The sequence below is a fragment of the Pseudorca crassidens genome, chromosome 15, assembly GCF_039906515.1.
Source record: "Pseudorca crassidens isolate mPseCra1 chromosome 15, mPseCra1.hap1, whole genome shotgun sequence".
NCBI classification, from domain to species: Eukaryota; Metazoa; Chordata; class Mammalia; order Artiodactyla; family Delphinidae; genus Pseudorca; species Pseudorca crassidens.
Window position 1 is genome coordinate 8,203,064 of NC_090310.1, and position 18,117 is coordinate 8,221,180.

Sequence of the window (18,117 nt, forward strand, 5' to 3'; positions counted from 1 at the left end):
AGGGTACGAGGTCCGCGCGGCCGCTTCCTTCCGGTCGCCGTCGCCGACGGATTCGCGCGGCGCCACCTCCTGGAATCGGACAACTGCCGGCACCAGCACCGGATTCGCGTGCCGTCGATCAGGTCCCCGCGGGCCGCGCCTCCTCGCCATGGGCCCCCTGTCGGCGCGGCTGCTGATCCAGCGGGGGCGACCCAAGTGCGACCGGCTGGGGAAGATCCGGAGCCTGGAGTAAGGGCCGGGGCCACACCGCCCTCCACCAGGGCCTGGGTCGGCGGACGGTCGGGAAGAAAGCCTGGGACCGTTCCTCTCTCCCTGCCCGGCCCCGTTATCAGCCTGTCGGTTCGACAGAGTCTTTAATCATTCGGGACAAACGCCGTTCTGTCGTTATGAGATGGGTCAGGTAGGCCCGGAGTGGCATTACCTCAGAAGAGGGTCCAGGCTGCTAGGGAGACAGTCTTGCAGAAAGAATATGGAGCAACCTGTTGAGAGAATTACAGAGGACTGGGGAGCACAGAAAGCCCCCCTAGAGGATCAGGAAAAGCATCCTGGAGGGGGCCAGCTGCCCCAAGTTATAAAGTAGGGACAGGGTTAAAGTAAGTGGGGGAATGTTGCGGATCGGCCATGCACGCAGGAGAAATGTCAGGTGCCAAAGCCGTCGGAGGCAACCTGGGCTGCCGTGCGTGCGGGGTGGGAGGCCTGCCTGCCCCCTGAGCCCGCCCTGTCTGCCCCTCTCCCCAGCCTGTCAGGGATGAATCTGCTCTCAGAGCACTTGGACCCCAAGCTGCTGAGCCGCCTGAAGCAGCTGCAAGAGCTGGACCTCTCCAACAACCAACTGGAGACGCTGCCCGCCAACCTGGGCCTGTCCCACCTGCGCATCCTCCGCTGCGCCAACAACCAGTTGGGCGATGTCACTGTCCTGTACCAGTTCCCACAGCTCGAGGAGCTCAGCCTGGAGGGCAACCCCTTTCTGACAGTAAGTGGGCGGCCCCGCATCCCGGGCCAGCACCCTGGGGGCTCGGGCTCAGCCACAGGCTGGGGTGACCCCGAGCCACTCTCCTCCCTCATCCCCCAGGTCAGTGACAACCTGAAAGTTTCCTTCCTCCTGCCCAAGCTCCGTAAGGTCAACGGCAAGGACGCTTCCTCCACTTGCTCTCAGGTGGAGAACCTGAACCGGGAGCTGACCAGCAGGGTAAGGGCCGGGGCGGTGTCTCTGGTGCTTGGGAGCAGTCGGGGGCCTTGAGGAGTGACAGAACTGGACATTTGGAGGACACCAAGGGGGATTACAGGGGCTCTCTGTCCCAACCCCAAGTGGCCCTGAGCCCCTAGCCCGACCTGTTGCTTTGAGCTTGGCTGTGGCGCTTGGCCTCTTGTCCTTGGAGGTCGTGCCCTGGCAGGGGAGGCTGGGATGCTTTCATGGTGACTTTACCCTGGGCCAGCTCCTCCCTTCAGGGGCCTGTCTCTCCCTCTGTGTTGCTTGGGTTTGTGCAACCTGCAGCTGAGAAAGCTGTGATTCGGGGAGGCATCCCAGAGGCGGTGAGGTTGAGACAGCTCTGGCCCTGAGATTAGAGGCAAAGGTGCCACAGAAGGTCCAGGAGAGCCGGGGTGGGCTGAGCCTGAATCTGGTCCCTCTCGTGCCAGGTCACAGCTCACTGGGAGAAGTTCATGGCCGCACTGAGCCCAGAGGAGGAGGCTGAGAAGGCCCAGGCAGACTTTGTGAGGTCGGCCGTCAGAGACGTCCGCTATGGGCCCGAGTCCCTCAGCGACTTCACCCAGTGGAGGGTATGTCCTCACCCCGCTGTGCTGGGAGTCGCTTCTCCCAGCTCCTCCCTGGCTGCCATAGCCTGAGCCACCCTGGAGGTCTCTGGCCATGAGGGGATGTGGGGAGTGGGCAGGTCAGGGAAGGAAGCCCTATGGGCTGGAAGGACTCTTCCCCAGCTCGGGAAGCACCCTCTGACTGGGCGTCTGGGGAGGGGCTGGAGGCCCCCGGGATGTGCTCAGCTTCCTGATGGCCTGGCTCCACCCAGGTGCGGATGATCTCTGAGGAGCTGGTGGCCTCTGGTGGGACTCAGGTGCATGAGGCAAACATCTCAGAGAGGCCCCCAAAAGCCACCACTATCCAGGAGCCTAGGGTGAGTGGTTCCATGGGGCTCCCGGGCTCCCAGGGCCTGCCCTGGCCCTTCCTGCCTAGGGAGGCATTAGGAAGGCGTCCTGGCAGTGTGCCCAGGAGATGGCCTTCTATGCTCGAGCTGGTTCCCTCTGACCCTGGTACCCCTGGCCTCCCGTACCCATGGGAGAGTGCAGTCCAGCCTCTGATGGGGAGGAAGGAAGCCCTGGGCAGATGGACACATGGTCACCAGGCCCTCGGGTTGCCCCCGCCCCCTCCTCCACAGGCCGGGCCAGTGGCCTCGAAGCGGCCAGGTGATGGCCCAGTCAACCTCTCTCCCAACAAGCGGGTGTGCACCTCCCCGTTGGCCCAGGTGGAGGGCAGCCCTGTGGGCTCTGCTGGCAGCCAGGTGAGCTACCAAGGTGGCAGGGGGCGTGTGGTGGGAGCAAGGCCCGGGGACAGCCATGACCCCCCTCTGCTCCCACAGACTGCCCTGCAGCTGGAGCCCCTGCACTTCCTGCAGTGCCACAGCAAGAACAACAGCCCTCGTGACCTGGAGACCCAGCTCTGGGCCTGCGCCTTCGAGCCAGCCTGGGACGAGGGCACGTCCTCGGCGGGGGGCAGGCGGGGCGAGGGCCACAGGGAACAAGCAGGGCAAGCTTTCTGGGCACGGGGCCTGGGAATACCACGTGCAGGGGCCGCCTGGGTGGACAGGGGAATCGGGAGGGACAGAGAGCTCAGAGTGTCCTCAGGGTCAGGAGGAGGGGCTGCAGTGGGTCACCAGGCTGATCTCTCAAACAGGGCAGGCAGGGGCCACATCCCAGACCGTGGCCACGTGTGGTGGGGAGGCCGTGTGTGTGATCGACTGCCAGACGGGCATCGTACTGCACAAGTACAAGGCGCCTAGTGAGGTGAGTGCCGGGGCCCTGCTCCTGCAGGGTGGCAGGCAGAGCCTTGTCTCCTGGGGGTAGGAGCGCTGGGGTCGGGGGGCCAGACTCGGCCACCTACTCACCAGGTGACCTTTTTCTTTGATGCTGGGCTCCTGTTCCCGGGCCTGATCCTGCACGCGTGTAGCTCTGCCCCTCGGTGAGCCCTCCCCTTCCCTCCCCAGGAGTTCTTCTCAGTGGCCTGGACGGCCCTGACGGTGGTCACACAGGCAGGCCACAAGAAGCGCTGGAGCGTGCTGGCAGCTGCAGGCCTGCGGGGCCTGGTCCGGCTGCTGCACGTGCGGGCCGGCTTCTGCTGCGGGCTCATCCGGGCCCACAAGAAGGCCATTGCGACTCTCTGTTTCAGCCCCACACACGAGACCCACCTCTTCAGTAAGACCCCCTCCCCGAACCTCCGGGGCTCCCTTAGCACCCGTCCTGCAGCCTGACGCCTCAGGACTCCTTCCTGGGATGGCAGGGAGCTCCTGTGGCTGGCGGGCCTCATGCTGGCTGCCGAGGTCAGCGCAGACCGGTAGGAACATCAGGGTTTCATGGACAACTGACCAGGCTTCAGATTCTGTCTCTTCCCCCAACCTGCTCTGTGGCTTTGGAGGTTTCTGACAACCTGGGCCACGTCTGTGACCTGGGGACCTGGGTGGATCCCCTGGCCCTCTGGGTGTGATGAGGGTGATATCTGAGCAGAGACTTCGGGACATGGCTGCGTGGCATGGGGCACATAGGTTAGAGTAAGATAAGGATGGTAGGCCCTGGAGTCTTTCTCCCAGCCTTGGCCCTCCCTCCCTGCCTTGGGGCCGTGGTCTCAGCCTGGGATACAGCCTGCAGGAGGGAGCAGGGCCTCCTCAGGGCCACCTCTCTCCTTCCCATCCCCTCCTCAGCGGCCTCCTATGACAAGCGGATCATCCTCTGGGACATCGGGGTGCCCAACCACGATTACGAATTCCAAGCCAGGTGATGCTTTGCGGCAGGACTTCGGGGGATGGGCGTGGGGGTGGGCACACACCTGAGTTTGTGGCCTCACGCCCTCCCTCTCACCTGCCGGCAGCCAGCTGCTCACACTCGACACCACCTCCATCGCCCTGCGTCTCTGCCCCGTCGCCTCCTGCCCGGATGCCTACCTGCTGGCTGGCTGTGAGGGCGGCTGCCGTTGCTGGGACGTGCGGCTGGACCAGCCTCAGAAGAGGAGGTGAGAACGGGCAGGGGTGCCCTGAAAGCCAGTCCTCGGAGCCGGGCAGCCCCCAGTCCAGGTGTCTGACCCCAGGCACACCTGCTGCAGTGATGCCCGCAACACGCCCCCTGCCCTGGGCAGCCAGAGGCTGTTTTCACGGGCCTCCTCAGAGCTGCCCTGTCCCCACCTCCTGCCCATCTCTTGAGGAAAGGTCCATTCCCTCTCTAGGCTTGATCACCTCATCACTGCCCAGGTCGTGCCACTCACCAGCAGTGTGACCTTCTTCTGCCCAACATGATTTTGTCATCCACAAAGTGGGGACAGTAACTCACATCCCAGGGCTAGTGGAGGACAACGGGACGGTGTCTGGGCCAGGAGAAGGGCCAGAAGGGCCTGGTGGAGGCGTGTGGCTCTTCTGTATCACCTGGAAGGCCTGAGACAGTGCTCGGCAGGGGTCCCCTGGCCTTGTGGGGCCCAGAGCCTGGTGGGGGAGACAGGCATTAAAACCCCCCAGAGTGTGATTGATGTCAGCTACAGAGGAAGGAGAATAAGGTGCTCCGAGAGGAGCAGGGAGGCCGAGGGGACTCCGAGGTGACCAGTGGCGGATGGACAGGTCCTCAGGCTCATGCTCTCCATGAGTCCCGAGGGAGTCAGGTGGGCAGAGGCAGGAAGGGTGCTCACACGGGGGAAGCGCAAAGGGCCAGTGGCAGGGACAGCTGGCTGACCAGGGAGAGCTGGCCACAGCTTGGAGAACTGGAGGGATTGGCACAAGGTGATGTGGCAAGGTTGCCTGGGCCAGAGGATATACTGGCCCTGTGGGCCCTGGTGAGATCTTGAATTTTATCCTGAGCATGGGGAGTAGCGTGGGAAGAATTTTAGGGCAGGTGGCAGGAGGGAACTGTAATGACACCTCAGCACAGACCGTGGCAGTTGTCCAGCCAGGTGTTGGTGGTGTCCCCCTGCCACACCTGGGAGTCAAGTCCTGGGCCTGCCTTCTCCCTCCCTGCCTGGTCCCCAAGTCCTGTGGCGTCTCCCCCACGTCTCAGATGTGTCTGCTGCTCGTGGTTGGTACTCGGCTGCCTTTCTGGCTCCAGGACTCCGGGCAGCTGCTGGGTGGCCTCTCCAAGCAGTGTGCCCGCAGCCACTCCCCACTGTCCTCAGCGTCAGAGCAACCCCCCGCACCACCAAGTCTCTGGGCCTAGAAGCACCCACTCGGCCAGTGAACTGCTCACCTCACTCAGCCTCGGAAGCGCTGCCTCACTCCAGAGCCCTTCCTGGCCATGTCCCTGCGCCCCCTAAGTTGCCACCGCCTGTGACTCGGCACACTCAGGTGCTGGCTCCCCCCTTCCAGGGCCTGGAAGCCAGGGAGGGCCCAGAGTAAGTGCCCAGCAGGTGTCTGAATGAGCGAGCGGCCCTTTGTGTGCAGCCTTCCTGGCTGACCAGCACTTCCGCTGCCCCACAGGGTGTGTGAGGTGGAGTTCGTCTTCTCCGAGGGCTCTGAGGCAACTGGACGGAGAGTGGACGGGCTGGCGTTCGTGAACGAGGACGTCGTGGGTGAGCGAGCTTAGCTCGGGACAGTCTGGCTTCCTGGGACCCAGATGGGCCCTGGTCAGGCCTTCTGGGGTCACTTCTCCCTGGGCTGGGGTTTAGGTCCGAGGGCATCGGAGGGGTCCCCACTGTGGGACACGAGTTGCCCGGAGAGGGGCCCCCGGGCACAGTTCTTCACTCTCCCCGACAGCCTCCAAAGGGAGTAGCCTGGGCACCATCTGCCTGTGGAGCTGGAGCCAGACGTGGCAGGGCCGGGGCAGCCAGTCCACAGTGGCCGTCGTGGTCCTGGCCCGGCTGCAGTGGTCGCCCACCGAGCTCGCCTACTTCTCACTCAGCACCTGTCCTGGTGAGTCGCCTGCCGGCCACCCCTAACCCTGCACCTCTGGGAGCTCCGCCCCACCTGATTCCCGTCTCTGTGCTGGCAGGTGAGGGGATGGTGCTCTGCGGGGATGAGGAGGGCAACGTGTGGATCTACGATGTCAGGCCCCTCGTGGCGCAGAGGCCCCCGCCGCCGGCCACCCCGCAGGCCCCCACGCAGGTAGGCATGCGCACTGCGGTCCCCGCCAGGGCTGGGGCTGCCCGGGGGCCCGTGTCAGGAAGCAGGAGCCCAGCGCCCTCTCTCTCCCCTCCAGATCCTTAAGTGGCCCCAGCCCCGGGCCCTAGGCCAGACAGTGAGCAGGACCATGGTGAACACGGTGGTGGCCGACCCCACCTTCACCTACCTCACGGCACTGACGGACTCCAACATTGTCGCCATCTGGAGGAGAAACCAGCCTTGACTGTGGGACGCAACTTACTCAGCTTTTAGGGTCGTGAGGGGGACCTTCTTATCGGTGACTTTTTTTTTTTTTTTGGTGACTATTTTATATTAAAGTCTACTGTGTAAGAGAAGCCTGAGGGGAGCTGTTTGTGGGCCCCATCAGGTGTCCGCCGCTGAGTGAGGCAGGCAGGCCCGGCAGCTGAGGCTCCCAGGGCAGGGACGCCTGGAAGCACACGAGCTTTCAGTTCCTTCTGCTTGAGACGCCGCCGGGCAGCCCCAGGTTCCCGGGTTTTGTCCAGAAGGAGTTTGTTCCTGCCACCCTCTCAGACAGAAATCTGGCTCCCTGGGCTAGTCCTGAAATGAGGCCCCCGAGTGGCTCCGGAACAGGTCCCCCACCTCCACTGGACTGACCCAAGGCTGTGAAGTCACCTCTGCTTCAGCCCGCAGCTGGGTCTTTTCCTGCCACACTTTATTAGGAAGGTAAGACAGACTCTGTGTACAGGACACATCGGTGTCAGGGGTGAGGGACTTTCTACAAGGAGGCCCACGGCTGGAGGAAGTGCTTTTGTCCACCTGGTGCCTGGAGAAGAGCCGGGTGCAGCCCACTACTCGATTCCTTCTTGCTTGTCTTTGATGGCCACCTGAGGGGGAGGAAGGAGGCGGCGCCCTGAGCTGGAATGGCCGGGTGAGGATGTTGGGAATGCAGCCTCAGCCTCCCTGACCAAGGGCTGCCAGGACCTTGGCCAGGGGCCCCAAACGGTTCCAGGCACCGGGTAGCCAGCACCCCAGGGACCCTCTAGCCAGCCCTACTCACGCCACCATGACTTCCCTGCAGCACAGGTCCTGCTGCCTGGCGTGGCAGGGAGGCGGAGTAGGGGTGCTTCCTGGTGAGCCTGTGACTGACAGACTGAAAATCTGACAAGCCGTGGATCCTTCCCACTCTAAATCGTGTCTGGACTTTGAAGCCCCCTGCGTGAGATGTGACCACACCCATCTGGCCTTCTTGATGGTGGTACCCTACGATAAGATGAGCTGCCCCCAGACAGATAAACCACAGGGCAGCGGCACCACAGGGAAGAGGCTTGGAGGGACAGCCCCAGGCAGCAGGCCCCTTGCTTCCACGGGGACCATGAGAGCACAAAGGGAGACCCTGGCACTGGGTGAGGTCCCACCCTGGGTGCAGACAGCAGGCCCCAGGCCTCACCTCCATGACCCCTCAGTCCACACTTCCCGGATGCTGTGGTATACACCCCTGTTCTGTCATCACCTCCGCCCAGCCCCCATCTCCCCCACTGAATAAATCAGAGGAAACAACCCGGGGATCGTCCTAGGTGTGGGCATGAGCACGCTGCAGCTGTGACCATACAGGCTGGCGTCCAGACTGACCCCAGCCCCTCCGGCTCACCCAGCTCCTCACCCGGAATCGCTCTTCCAGCAGGGAGAGCTCGCTGATGAGGTCTGTGATGGCGTTGGTGAAGGCCTCCTGGGGGCTGTAGTCCGGTGTGGTCTGCACGCGGATGATGATCTTGTGTTCCAAGGGGTGGGGGACTTTGTAGCCAGCAAACAGCACCTGTGGGTCCTTCAGCAGCTGCCTGAGACACAGGGATGGGTGGGGTGCGGGTGGGTGGTGAGCCTAGGGCCCTTGGGGCTCTGGCCCCTTGTGACCTTCCAGGCCTTCTAACCAAGGGTCTTCCCGTTGGGTTGGGGCCTATAAGCAAATGCAGCTGCTCTCGATCTTTAGTTGTTTGTGTTGTGTGATGTCGTTGTCACCACCCCACAGCCCCTGCAAAAATGTCCAAGTAAGACAGACATGTGAAGAAGGTACAGCATGTGGGGACTCCTCCCATACACACAGCTACATCCATGAGGATCAACGACCCTACCTAGTAAACACAGTTTCCAGCAACCTCTTCCCTCACGAGACGTCAGGGACCCTCAAGGGCCCCAAAGAAACCTCCCTAGGCAGTAAAAATCCAGCTAGTGTTCAGGAAAAAAAAGCCCCATTCCCAGCCCCCAAAGAGCATCTGGCACAGCAAATAAAGGCAGCAGGGGGAGAAGGCCCCAGGCTCTGAGCACTTAATAAAGTGGAAACGGAAATCCTCTGGGCGATGCAGGCTGGCAGCTGCCGTCCACACGCGTTGGGTCCTGGTCCGCGAGGCTATGGGGAAGCGAAGCCTGAATCGTGAGCTGTGCCCTGGGCGTGTGGGGGTTTTCTCCAGATCAGCTCCCTGAAATGTGAGCACGGGGGGGGGGGGGGGGGGGCGGCTGGCACAGGTGGGAACACTGGGCTCACACAGTGGGGGAGGGTGGGGGGCAGCAGGGCCCCAGGAAAGCCTGGGTGCACCACTGGCTTGGCGCTGGGCAGGAGGCATCCACAAAGAAGATGGGCAACTCCGTCCGCTACTTATACCAGAAGACCGGACAAGCTCCTGCCCACGGTCTCAAACATGCAAACCTGGGAAAGGCATGGCTTCACTGATGGCACTTTTCAGCAGCGAAATGACAAGTCTCTGGCCAATCCTACTGCTGGCCACCTACCAGGCCAGGACTTCACCGGTGCAAACACCCACCATCCAATTACCAGGAACCCACCAGGGCACCGGATGACCACACAGGCACTCTCCCACTTCCTTCCCTTATTCTACTAAGTTACAATCTCTGGCACACACATCTTAGAATGCCAGGTGTCACTGAGGTCACTGTCACAAATGGGGGCGGGGTGGGTGGCCAAAGCTGAATGCGTCTCCGTGCTTGTGAGCAGAGCCCCAAGCGGGCCTTCTTTCCTGTGGCTCGCTGCACATTCTCCTCCTTTAGTCAGATAACTGAGCCAACACAGGAAAGTGTCTACGTGAACAGAAACCGGTCACTGTCATTTTGAAGAAAAGGTACTGGGATGTGTGAATTCCTAGAGCCAGCACCCAGAAGGACTTCCTGGAGCTCAGAGAGACTTGAGAACATCTCCTGGAACTTAAGCTTGGCCTCTCAAAGAGCAACATAACCCCCAAAAGCCTCTGACTTGGAACTTACGATTTAATGATGTTTCCTAGCGTATGGTCTTCCTTGTTGATGGTGAACAAACAGGCATTGGGTACCTTGGTGTCCTTGTTAATGGTGATCCTAAGGGAGAGGCAGAGGCAACAGGTTGGTGGGGAGGGCCGCGGCTTCCCTCCTCCCCAGAGTCTAAACCCTGCCCTTCAAGGCAGGCTCAGGTCCCACCTCCTCCTGGAAGACTTTCCCATCTCTTCATCCCATAACGTCCTCTGTGACTCAGAGTAGCACCGTGGCTATACCCCAAACCCAGCCACGCCTGGCTCTGTGGGACCCTCATCTCACCTCTGGACTACTCCTTCTTCCTAAAGCAGAGCTTCTCAACCTTGGCACCACTGACATTTTAGGCCAGAAAATTCTTTTCTGTATGGGGGCTGTCTGGTACACTGTGGGGTATTAGCAGTACCTCTACCACTAGATGCCACGAGCATCCCCTTTATGACAACCAAAAATGTTTGCAGACACTGCCGAAGTCTTCTGGGGGGGCAAAATGGCCCCCGGTTAAGAACCACCGCTCTCAAGGGAGAGTGAAGTGCCGGGCAGGGGCTAGACCGCAGAGCAGAGCCCTGGATACCAGACAGCTAAGAGAAGGAAAAGCCAGCGTTTAAGACGGTCTTCTTTGTGCTGAGCCCTGGACTAAGCGCTTTACATAAATTACCTAATTTAATCTCCCCTTAGAGAAAATTTTGTGATTTAATACAGTAATAAGCCCATTTTCCAGATGAGAAAAGTGGGCCTCAGGCAGACTGTCACTTGCCCAAAGGCACAGAGTTCTCAAGTGGGGGATCCAGGAGCCAAGTCCAGGCTATCTGAGCACTGGATTACATTTCCCTTCACCTGCAGGCAATGAGGCGTCACTGGAGGGTTTACACCAGCGAATGAAGATCCGGTGTGAGTCTCAGAGCCATCATTCTGGCTGCAGCAAGGATAAAGGTGGTGGGCGGGAAGACGAGTGAGGGGGGCTACCAGATCCCAGAGGAAAAGGACTTTGGAGCCAGACACACTGGGTTCGAATACAGACCGGCCACTTTCTGTGCGCCTGGGAAAGTTACTTAACCTCTCTGAAGCTCGGTTTCCTCATCTGCAAAATGGGGAGACTCACCAACACCTAGCACTGTCTTAAGTTTGGCAGACTCAAGTGCGAAGCGCTCTGTGGAGCTAGAGCAAAACCTTCTGTCCCCCCGGCAGCGGACGGGCAGAGAAGCTCCAGAACCTGCGGGCGCTGACGGTCGAGGGTCCGCGACCCTCTCCCACCGAGGCCGGTTCCACTTACTTCTTCTCGCCCTCGAAGAGCAAGAACGACTCGAAGGCGGGAGGCGCGTTCATCCTAGCGTCGCAGCAGCCTCCCAAGCCTCACACACAGCCGCCACCGCCTCCGGAACTCGACTTATATAACTCGACCACTTCCGGGTTAGCGGCTGCTTCCGGATTATGCCGGTAGTGCCAAACCCGTGTGAGGATCGGCTCGTTGCCCTCTATCGGTCTGGAGGATCTTGCGCAGGCGCGAGAAAAGCCTGCCGGAGGGAGAAGAGCTGGTGGCTCTGCGCATGCGTGAGTCGGGAAGGTCCTCTCCTGGGCTTACCTGCGGGCATGTTTTGACGCATGCTCCTAACGCTGGGGGCAGCTCTTTTGAGACATCTCTGTCTAGGCTAAGCCGGAACCCTGAACTCTTCTCTCTGCTCCCTTTGCCCCTTGATCCCTCTTTGGAAATGTGCCCTTGGAATACATGGCAAGAGGCTCTTGAATGGAGAATGGAGCCTTGGGTTAGTGGGCAGGTGTGACCAGCCGGGGCAGAAGAAGCCTCCCCTGGGCTAGACTGTTGTGTATGGATAATCCACCTGCCAAGGCAAGCTGCTACAAGACTCCTGGCTGGGTTGTTACTGGTTTACCAGGTGGGCTTGTAGCCTAGCGAGGTTCTTGTTAGGGGAGCAGTTGGGTGAGGGCCGGGGAGGTGGCAAGTGTATGCTGGTGGGGACAAAAAAATGTTGCCTGCCATTTCAACAAACAAAGAATGTTGCCGCCATCAAGCCATCAGCCCCTGACGGTGTGCCCTGAGGGGAATTCAGGATGGAGAAAAACAGGATACTGGCCCTAGATAGTTAAGATGCATATCTAGGAATCATTTCAATGCCCAGATTCTTTCATCTTCCGAAGAAAACTGCTGAAATCATTAACTTGAGATGTCTGTCTTTTGTGATTAGCGGTAATCTTTTGATGTTTGACTACAAGTGTTTTGTTTGTTTTTCAGCAAAAAACTCCTATATATCCTGGCTCCTCCCTTACCTCTTTGGAACAGTTCTGCAGAGCAATCTGAGAGGCTGTCTCCCAGGCTACTGTCCTCAGTAAGGTCCTCGATAAAACATAACTCGCAGGAACTTCCCTGGTGGTCCAGTTGTTAAGACTCTGAGCTTCCACAGGGGGCACAGGTTTGATCCCTGGTCAGGGAAGTTCCTCTTGCCGCTCAGTGCGGCAAAAAAACCACCCAGAAAACAAACAAAAAACCACCCCCACAACTCGCAGGAATTCCCTGGAGGTCCAGTGGTTAGGACTCGGCGCTTTCATTGCTGGGGCCCAGGTTCGATCCCTGGTCAGGGAACTAGAATGCCACAAGCCACGTGGAACGGCCAAAAACCCAAAAAATCACGCATAAGGCGCTTCCCTTGTGGCGTAGTGGATAAGAATCCACCTGCCAGTGCAGGGGACACGGGTTCGAGCCCTGGTCCGGGAAGTTCCCACATGCCGCGGAGCAGCTAAGCCCGTGTGCCACAACTACTGAGCCTGAGCTCTAGAGCCCGCGAGCCACAACTACTGAAGCCCGTGAGCCACAACTACTGAAGCCCGCGCGTCTAGAGCCCGTGCTCCGCTACACGAGAAGCCACCGCAATGAAAAGCCCGCGCACCGCAGCAAAGAGGAGCCCGCTTGCAGCAACGAAGACCCAACACAGCCAAAAAATGAATAAATAAATTAAAATTTAAAAAATATTTTTTTAAAAATCCCACATAACTCGCAAATTTTAGGTTGTGCATTTTTGTTTTTGTTTTGTTTTCAGTCAACACAGGTATGAGAGGAACTGGAAGGGATAAGGGATAAGTGAGTCGGTTTTGGTTGGTTGATATTTTGCAGACTACAGCTTAGCATAAAAGTCCCACCTGCGCGGTTTGAAGCAACAGGGGCTGGGGTCTCAGATTAGCTACTGAAGCCCTAACAGCTTTCCAGCTGTTTCTTCAAGGCTGGGGAACAGCTGAGGAGCCCCCAAGGAAATCTGGAGCTTCCCCCACCACTTCCCGGGAAGGACTCTTTCCTACTTAAGCTTTGAGACCTGGGGTGAGAAAATGTCATTTGCTGGAGGCCCACACCAACCTTGACTCTCCAGGCCAAGTGGGTGGGGGCCTCTTTAACTGCGGAGGAATAGAAGGCAATGACAGTAATGATGCCCCTTCACCCGTCTGAGTCATCCTGGGAAAGTTTGGGCCAAGGACGCTACTGAGAAATAAAATGTTGCCTGCCATGTCAGTAAACAAAAGATGCCGCAGCTGTCAGCCATTGCAGCCCTGCCCCCAACCGTGAGCCCTGAGGGAACTCAGGAAGGAAACAAAGAATATCGGCCAGCCAGCCATCATCAGACTGCAGCCAAACCCAAGGTGCAGCTTGATGAAACGCAGGATGTGAAAACACGGGATACTGGCCCCAGATAGCTGAGGTACATATCAAAGGAATGATTTTGGTGAGCCCAGACTCTTACATCTTCCCATACAAAGAAAAGCGCTAAATTCCTTAAATTGAGATATCTGGTTTTCTTTAATTAACAGTAATCTCTTGATGTTCAGACTACCTGCCCTTTGTTGCAAAACTCCTGTATATCCTGGCTCCCCCTCACGTCCTCAGAGCAGTTTTCTCGGGGTTACTGGTTTTTTTTTTTTCGACTCGGGGTTACTTAAGATGCTGCCTCCCCGGCTTGAAGTCCTCAGTATGTCCACCGAATAAAACATAACTCTCAACCTTTAGGTTGCGTATTTCTTTTTTCAGTTGACACTACTGAGAAAGGAAGGGGGCAGGGCACAAACTTTAAAAGAATGACACAGCCTCTGAGGACATAAAGTAGTTAGAACTGATTAGGCCCAAGATGGCGGAAGAGTCTGCTTCCAGTAGAACGTGAGCCTCGTTATACGCTCATTGCGATACGTCAGCATATGCTAAATGACATACCCACAGGCACCATGCCAGCTCTAAGGCTGAATAAAAGGCCAAAAAGTGGGTCACAACTCCTGGAAATCTCCGCTCCTTCCCCAAATAGTTGGAATAATCCTCCTACTCACTAGCCTATGAAATTCCCCTCCCCCTAAAAACTGACAACCCCATACCCTGGGGCCTCTTGCCTTCTGAGTTGGCCCACACTCAGTCTATGGAATGTGTATCTCCCTGAATAAACCTGCTTTCACTTTACTGTGGCTCGCTCTTGAATTCTTTCCTGCAAGAAGCCGAGAACCCATACTTGGCGACCCGTCCCAGGAACTCACCTGAGACCTGGGACCTGACCATCCTCTTGTGCCCCACCTTTTCTTGCAACACTACCATTGCCAGGATTGCAGGGACCTGGCGGTGATGAGGCTGGCCTGGCCTTAACTGGGCTACGGGACAGAATGGGGAGAGGATTTTAACTCTGAAGGGGCTTCCCTCCCTGCCACTGTGGAAGTCTGTCCTCTCTAGGGAGTTCTGGTCACACTTGCCCTTTGATTCTCTGACCAACATGAGATCCTGAGCTCCAGAAGTTGTCAGCCCCCCAAAGAGTTTTCAGCAGCTCAATTTTGGTGTGCCCCGAGAGGAGTCCCAATGGCCATTCCCGTCTTCTCCTTAGTCTAAGGGAGACAGGTCTGCCTGGCACCACTGTGGGAGGGGCGGCTAGAACATGGGGTGCTAAGAAACATTTTCCAACCTTGGAAATATGGGGAAGGGGGAGTGTGTGGCATATCCCAACAACGCCATACTGGAGCACTGTTGAACAGGTCTGACCAGGGGTTATTTAAATATCTAGGGCAGGGCTTCCCTGGTGGCGCAGTGGTTAAGAATCCGCCTGCCAATGCAGGGGACGTGGGTTCGAGCCCCGGTCCGGGAAGATCCCACATGCCGTGGGGCAACTAAGCCCACATGCCGCAACTACTGAAACCCACGTGCTTAGAGCCCCTGCTCCACAACAAGAGAAGCCAGAGCACCACAACGAAGAGTAGCCCCCCCACCCGGCTCACAGCAACTAGAGAAAAGTCTGCACACAGCAACGAAGACCCAATGCAGCCAAAAATAAATAAAATGAATAAATAAAAGTTTTAAAAAAGCAGGAGTTTTAGAAAAAAACAAATAAATAAATAAATATCTAGGGCAGAGATCGTCAAAATGTGAGGGCTCCGGGACCAAATCAAGCCTGCCACCTGTTTTTGTATTTAAAGTTGCATTGGAATATGCCATGCCCGTTGGTTTCCTCATTGCCTGTGGCTGCTTTTGTGCTACAAGAGTAATGGTAACCAAAACCTGCATGCCTGGGCCTTTGCCGAAAAAGTTTGCCAATCCCTAAGCTTGGGGAATGGACCTCTGTTTGACGTTTTTTTTTCTTTAAGAATTTATTTCTTTTAATTTTTTATTTACTTATTTTTGGCTGCGTTGGGTCTTCGTTGCTGCGCGGGCTTTTTTTGGCTATGGCAAGCAGAGGCTACTCTTCATTGCAATGTGCGGGCCTCTCACTGCAGTGGCCTCTCGTTGTGCAGCACAGGCTCTAGGCGCGCGGGCTTCAGTAGTTGTGGCTCATGGGCTCTAGAGTACAGGCTCAGTAGTTGTGGCGCACGGGCTTAGTTGCTCCACAGCATGTGGGATCTTCCCGGACCAGGGATCGAACCCATGTCCCCTGCATTGGCAGGCGGATTCTTAACCACTGTGCCACCAGGGAAGCCACCTGTGTTTGACTTTGAAATTTATTATTCAATTAGAGCCCAGACGTTGAAGTCACTTATTAACTTGTAGGTTTCCATCCCATAGAGAAGATAATTCCATCAACCAGTTTTGTATCTAATATCACAATATTATTCCAACGTTACCCAGACTCTCAAAATAGTCTATGAACTAGCTTTGCCAAACATTCATTTCCTCCTTGGAGTGTAATGAATCTCTGATACATGTTCATACCCTATACATTTTTTAAAATAAATTTATTATTTATTTATTACTTTTGGCTGTGTTCGGTCTTCGTTGCTGCGCGTAGGCTTTCTCTAGTTGCAGCAAGCGGGGGCTACTACTCATTGCGGTGCGCGGGCTTCTCATTGCGGTGGCTTCTCTTGTTGTGGAACATGGGCTCCAGAGTGCAGGCTGAGTAGTTGTGGTGCACGGGCTTAGTTGCTCCGCGGCATGTGGAATCTTTCCAGACCAGGGCTCGAACCCGTGTCCCCTGCATTGGCAGGCGGATTCTTAACCACTGCGCCACCAGGGAAGGCCCATTCTATATTTTTGAAACAGGAGGGAAGGAGGCAGGGCACAACCTTTGAAAGAATGACATAGCCCAAGGGCATGATATAAACTGATTAGAACCCAATGGGTCCAAGATGGCGGACAAGTCGACTTTTTCCACTAGACCTTCAACCTCAGTATACGCTCACGTCAGCAAGCTAAATGACACACCCACAGGCGCCATGACAGTTCCAAGACCAACCATGAAGATCAAAAAGTGGGCAGTGGCCCAACTCCTGGAAATCCCCGCCCCTTCCTAAAATAGCTGGAATACTCCCCCCACTCATTAGCCTATGAAATCACCCACCCCTATAAGAAATGACAACCCCGTACCCTGGTGCCTTTCTCACCTTCTGAGACGGCCCACACTCTGTCTGTGGAGTGTGTTTCTCTCTAAATAAATCCACTTCTTACCTATCACTTTGTCTCTCACTGAATTCTGAGATGAGACATCAAGAACCTGAGCGTCATTAGTCCTGAAACCAGGTGTGTGATCTCAGTTGGAAGACTGTGGGTCTTGGCAGGGTCAAAGTCCCAGCCGTGTGGGTTCAAGTCCAATCTGAGGTGCACAGTTTCATTTTTATGAGTAATTTTTAAAAACATATTTGAAAATTCTACTTTGACAAGAATTTCCCGAGAAGGTTGGCGGGAACTTGCCCAGATTTCCTACGAGTTGGGCCCAAAGGCGCATATGCTATGTGAGCTGGGCCCACTCAGGGCTTCCCGGGGTGCCTGCCCTGTACTGAATGCCAGCCCCTGGGCTGTAGGCCTCTGAGGGCCCAATCAGACCCTCAAGACATCTGGGGCGTCTGCCCCAGCCCCGGATGAATAACAGGCCTGGCGATCCTGGGGGAGTGGTGGTGTGGAATCCCTGGGCAGGTGGAGGGGGTGACCTCCAGTACCTGCCTGTACTGAGGGCAGGCAGGAGTCTCTTCTGTCCCTCTCCTTTTTCCAGGTGGCTTCCAAAAAGAATGCGGCATCCTGGGTTGTAGGTAGCTCTGCCTGGAACCTGCGAGGAGAACCTAGGGGTGTTGGTACCCACGGGAGAGGTGGGGGGCGGAGCCAGGCACTTACTCATTTAAATGCCCCTCTGGCTGCAGTGGCCGTGCCCACGAGATCCACTGGAGGAAAGGGTGGCGGGTGCTGCCGGTGGGCGGCTGCACGTGTGCAGTTAAATCCACAGTTCTACTCGCTGCAGGCTCTGTAAGTGCACACCCAAGTGTACACCTCTCTTTCCCCTTCCCTCCCTGCCTTGGGGGTCAGGAGACCCAGGGTCCATACTTCCTGACCATGAGGTCCTTGAAACACAAGAAGATCCAACAGGCAGGAGGACTGGTGTGAGGCCCTAAGGAAGTAGCCAGAGAAGCAGCGGCCGGTGATGGGGGCGGGGAGGAGCAGGCTCAGTCACCCTGGACCTGAGCCCTGGGCCAGGAAGGGTGAGGGGATGCCTAGCCCTGTGAAGAGGCTCGTGAGGCCCATAGGATGGTAGCATCACGACCAAGAAGTGATGAACATCCAAGGGATTGGGTTGGTGGGCTGTGACCAGGAGAAAAGGTCGATAGGGCCCCCAAAGCCATGGGGTACAGGGGAGCAGGGCAGCCCCCTGCATCTGCAGCCCCCTTTGCTTTTCTATGCTATCCCTCAAAGAATCCAGCATGCAGCCTGTCCAGATGGTCCTGCCCCAGACTCCGGCTAGTCAGCTGGGTCAAGGGTCCTGCCTGTGACCTGGGCCCTTGGGGACTGTCCCAGGTCTGGGATTCACAGGTGAGGCTCTGAGCTTGGTTGAATGAGAGTTTTAAGAACGTGCTGGAAGACCCTGTCCCTTCCCTGTTTTGTTAATTATGTTGAAAGTTACTGTGTACCTAGGGATGGGTTCGGAGGAGAGTGGGGAGGTGATGACCAGAGGAAGCCTTGCTTGGGACGAGGGGGCTGGCATAAGGGCCACTGCCAGGGCCAGGCCATGTGGTTTGAGGTTCTGAACCTGCCCGCACTTGCAGTCTTCAGGACACTTGGAGGAAGGGCCTGTTTGGGGGCTGCCAGGAGGGGCCAGCTGGT

General features: G+C 57.3%; 2 protein-coding genes and 1 long non-coding RNA gene across 5 annotated transcripts in view; 1 reads left to right on the top strand and 2 right to left on the bottom strand.

Annotated features, from left to right (window-relative positions):
• The window catches only part of LOC137206771 (uncharacterized), a 94,178-nt gene that overhangs the window by 47,642 nt on the left and 28,419 nt on the right, over positions 1-18,117 (bottom strand). The gene's annotated exons all lie outside the window — the stretch shown is intronic.
• LRWD1 (leucine rich repeats and WD repeat domain containing 1) lies at positions 17-6,655 on the top strand. 3 transcript variants are annotated; one of them, XM_067705829.1, is made up of 16 exons: positions 17-228; positions 739-973; positions 1,073-1,189; positions 1,639-1,779; positions 2,025-2,129; positions 2,391-2,513; positions 2,592-2,706; positions 2,906-3,015; positions 3,216-3,423; positions 3,927-3,999; positions 4,094-4,234; positions 5,378-5,593; positions 5,679-5,770; positions 5,955-6,110; positions 6,190-6,302; positions 6,397-6,655. In XM_067705829.1, exons 1-16 carry the CDS (start codon positions 149-151, stop codon positions 6,541-6,543), a joined length of 2,172 nt encoding a protein of 723 aa, XP_067561930.1. In that variant the 5' UTR covers positions 17-148; the 3' UTR covers positions 6,544-6,655. The 3 variants fall into 3 exon arrangements, with proteins under 3 accessions (XP_067561930.1, XP_067561931.1, XP_067561932.1); XM_067705831.1 differs by lacking the exon at positions 17-228 and adding an exon at positions 241-400; XM_067705830.1 differs by lacking the exon at positions 5,378-5,593 and having other exon boundaries at positions 22-228.
• On the bottom strand, positions 6,977-11,003 carry POLR2J (RNA polymerase II subunit J). Its single transcript, XM_067705848.1, has 4 exons — positions 10,846-11,003; positions 9,552-9,641; positions 7,942-8,116; positions 6,977-7,165 (listed from the first exon to the last, which is right to left on the bottom strand). Exons 1-4 carry the CDS (start codon positions 10,896-10,898, stop codon positions 7,130-7,132), a joined length of 354 nt encoding a protein of 117 aa, XP_067561949.1. The 5' UTR covers positions 10,899-11,003; the 3' UTR covers positions 6,977-7,129.

What these genes read in the sequence shown, in the direction of transcription:
- LRWD1 (XM_067705829.1), top strand. Translation starts at nt 149, where the DNA reads ATGGGCCCCCTGTCGGCGCGGCTGCTGATCCAGCGGGGGCGACCCAAG. An exon ending in GAAGCCAGGGAGGGCCCAGA is followed by an intron (nt 5,594 to 5,678) that starts GTAAGTGCCCAG and finishes GCTGCCCCACAG; the next exon opens with GGTGTGTGAGGTGGAGTTCG. An exon ending in CTCACTCAGCACCTGTCCTG is followed by an intron (nt 6,111 to 6,189) that starts GTGAGTCGCCTG and finishes CTGTGCTGGCAG; the next exon opens with GTGAGGGGATGGTGCTCTGC.
- POLR2J (XM_067705848.1), bottom strand. Translation starts at nt 10,898, where the DNA reads ATGAACGCGCCTCCCGCCTTCGAGTCGTTCTTGCTCTTCGAGGGCGAG. An exon ending in CTAGGAAACATCATTAAATC is followed by an intron (nt 8,117 to 9,551) that starts GTAAGTTCCAAG and finishes CCTGTGTCTCAG; the next exon opens with GCAGCTGCTGAAGGACCCAC. An exon ending in TGCTGGAAGAGCGATTCCGG is followed by an intron (nt 7,166 to 7,941) that starts GTGAGGAGCTGG and finishes CCTCCCCCTCAG; the next exon opens with GTGGCCATCAAAGACAAGCA.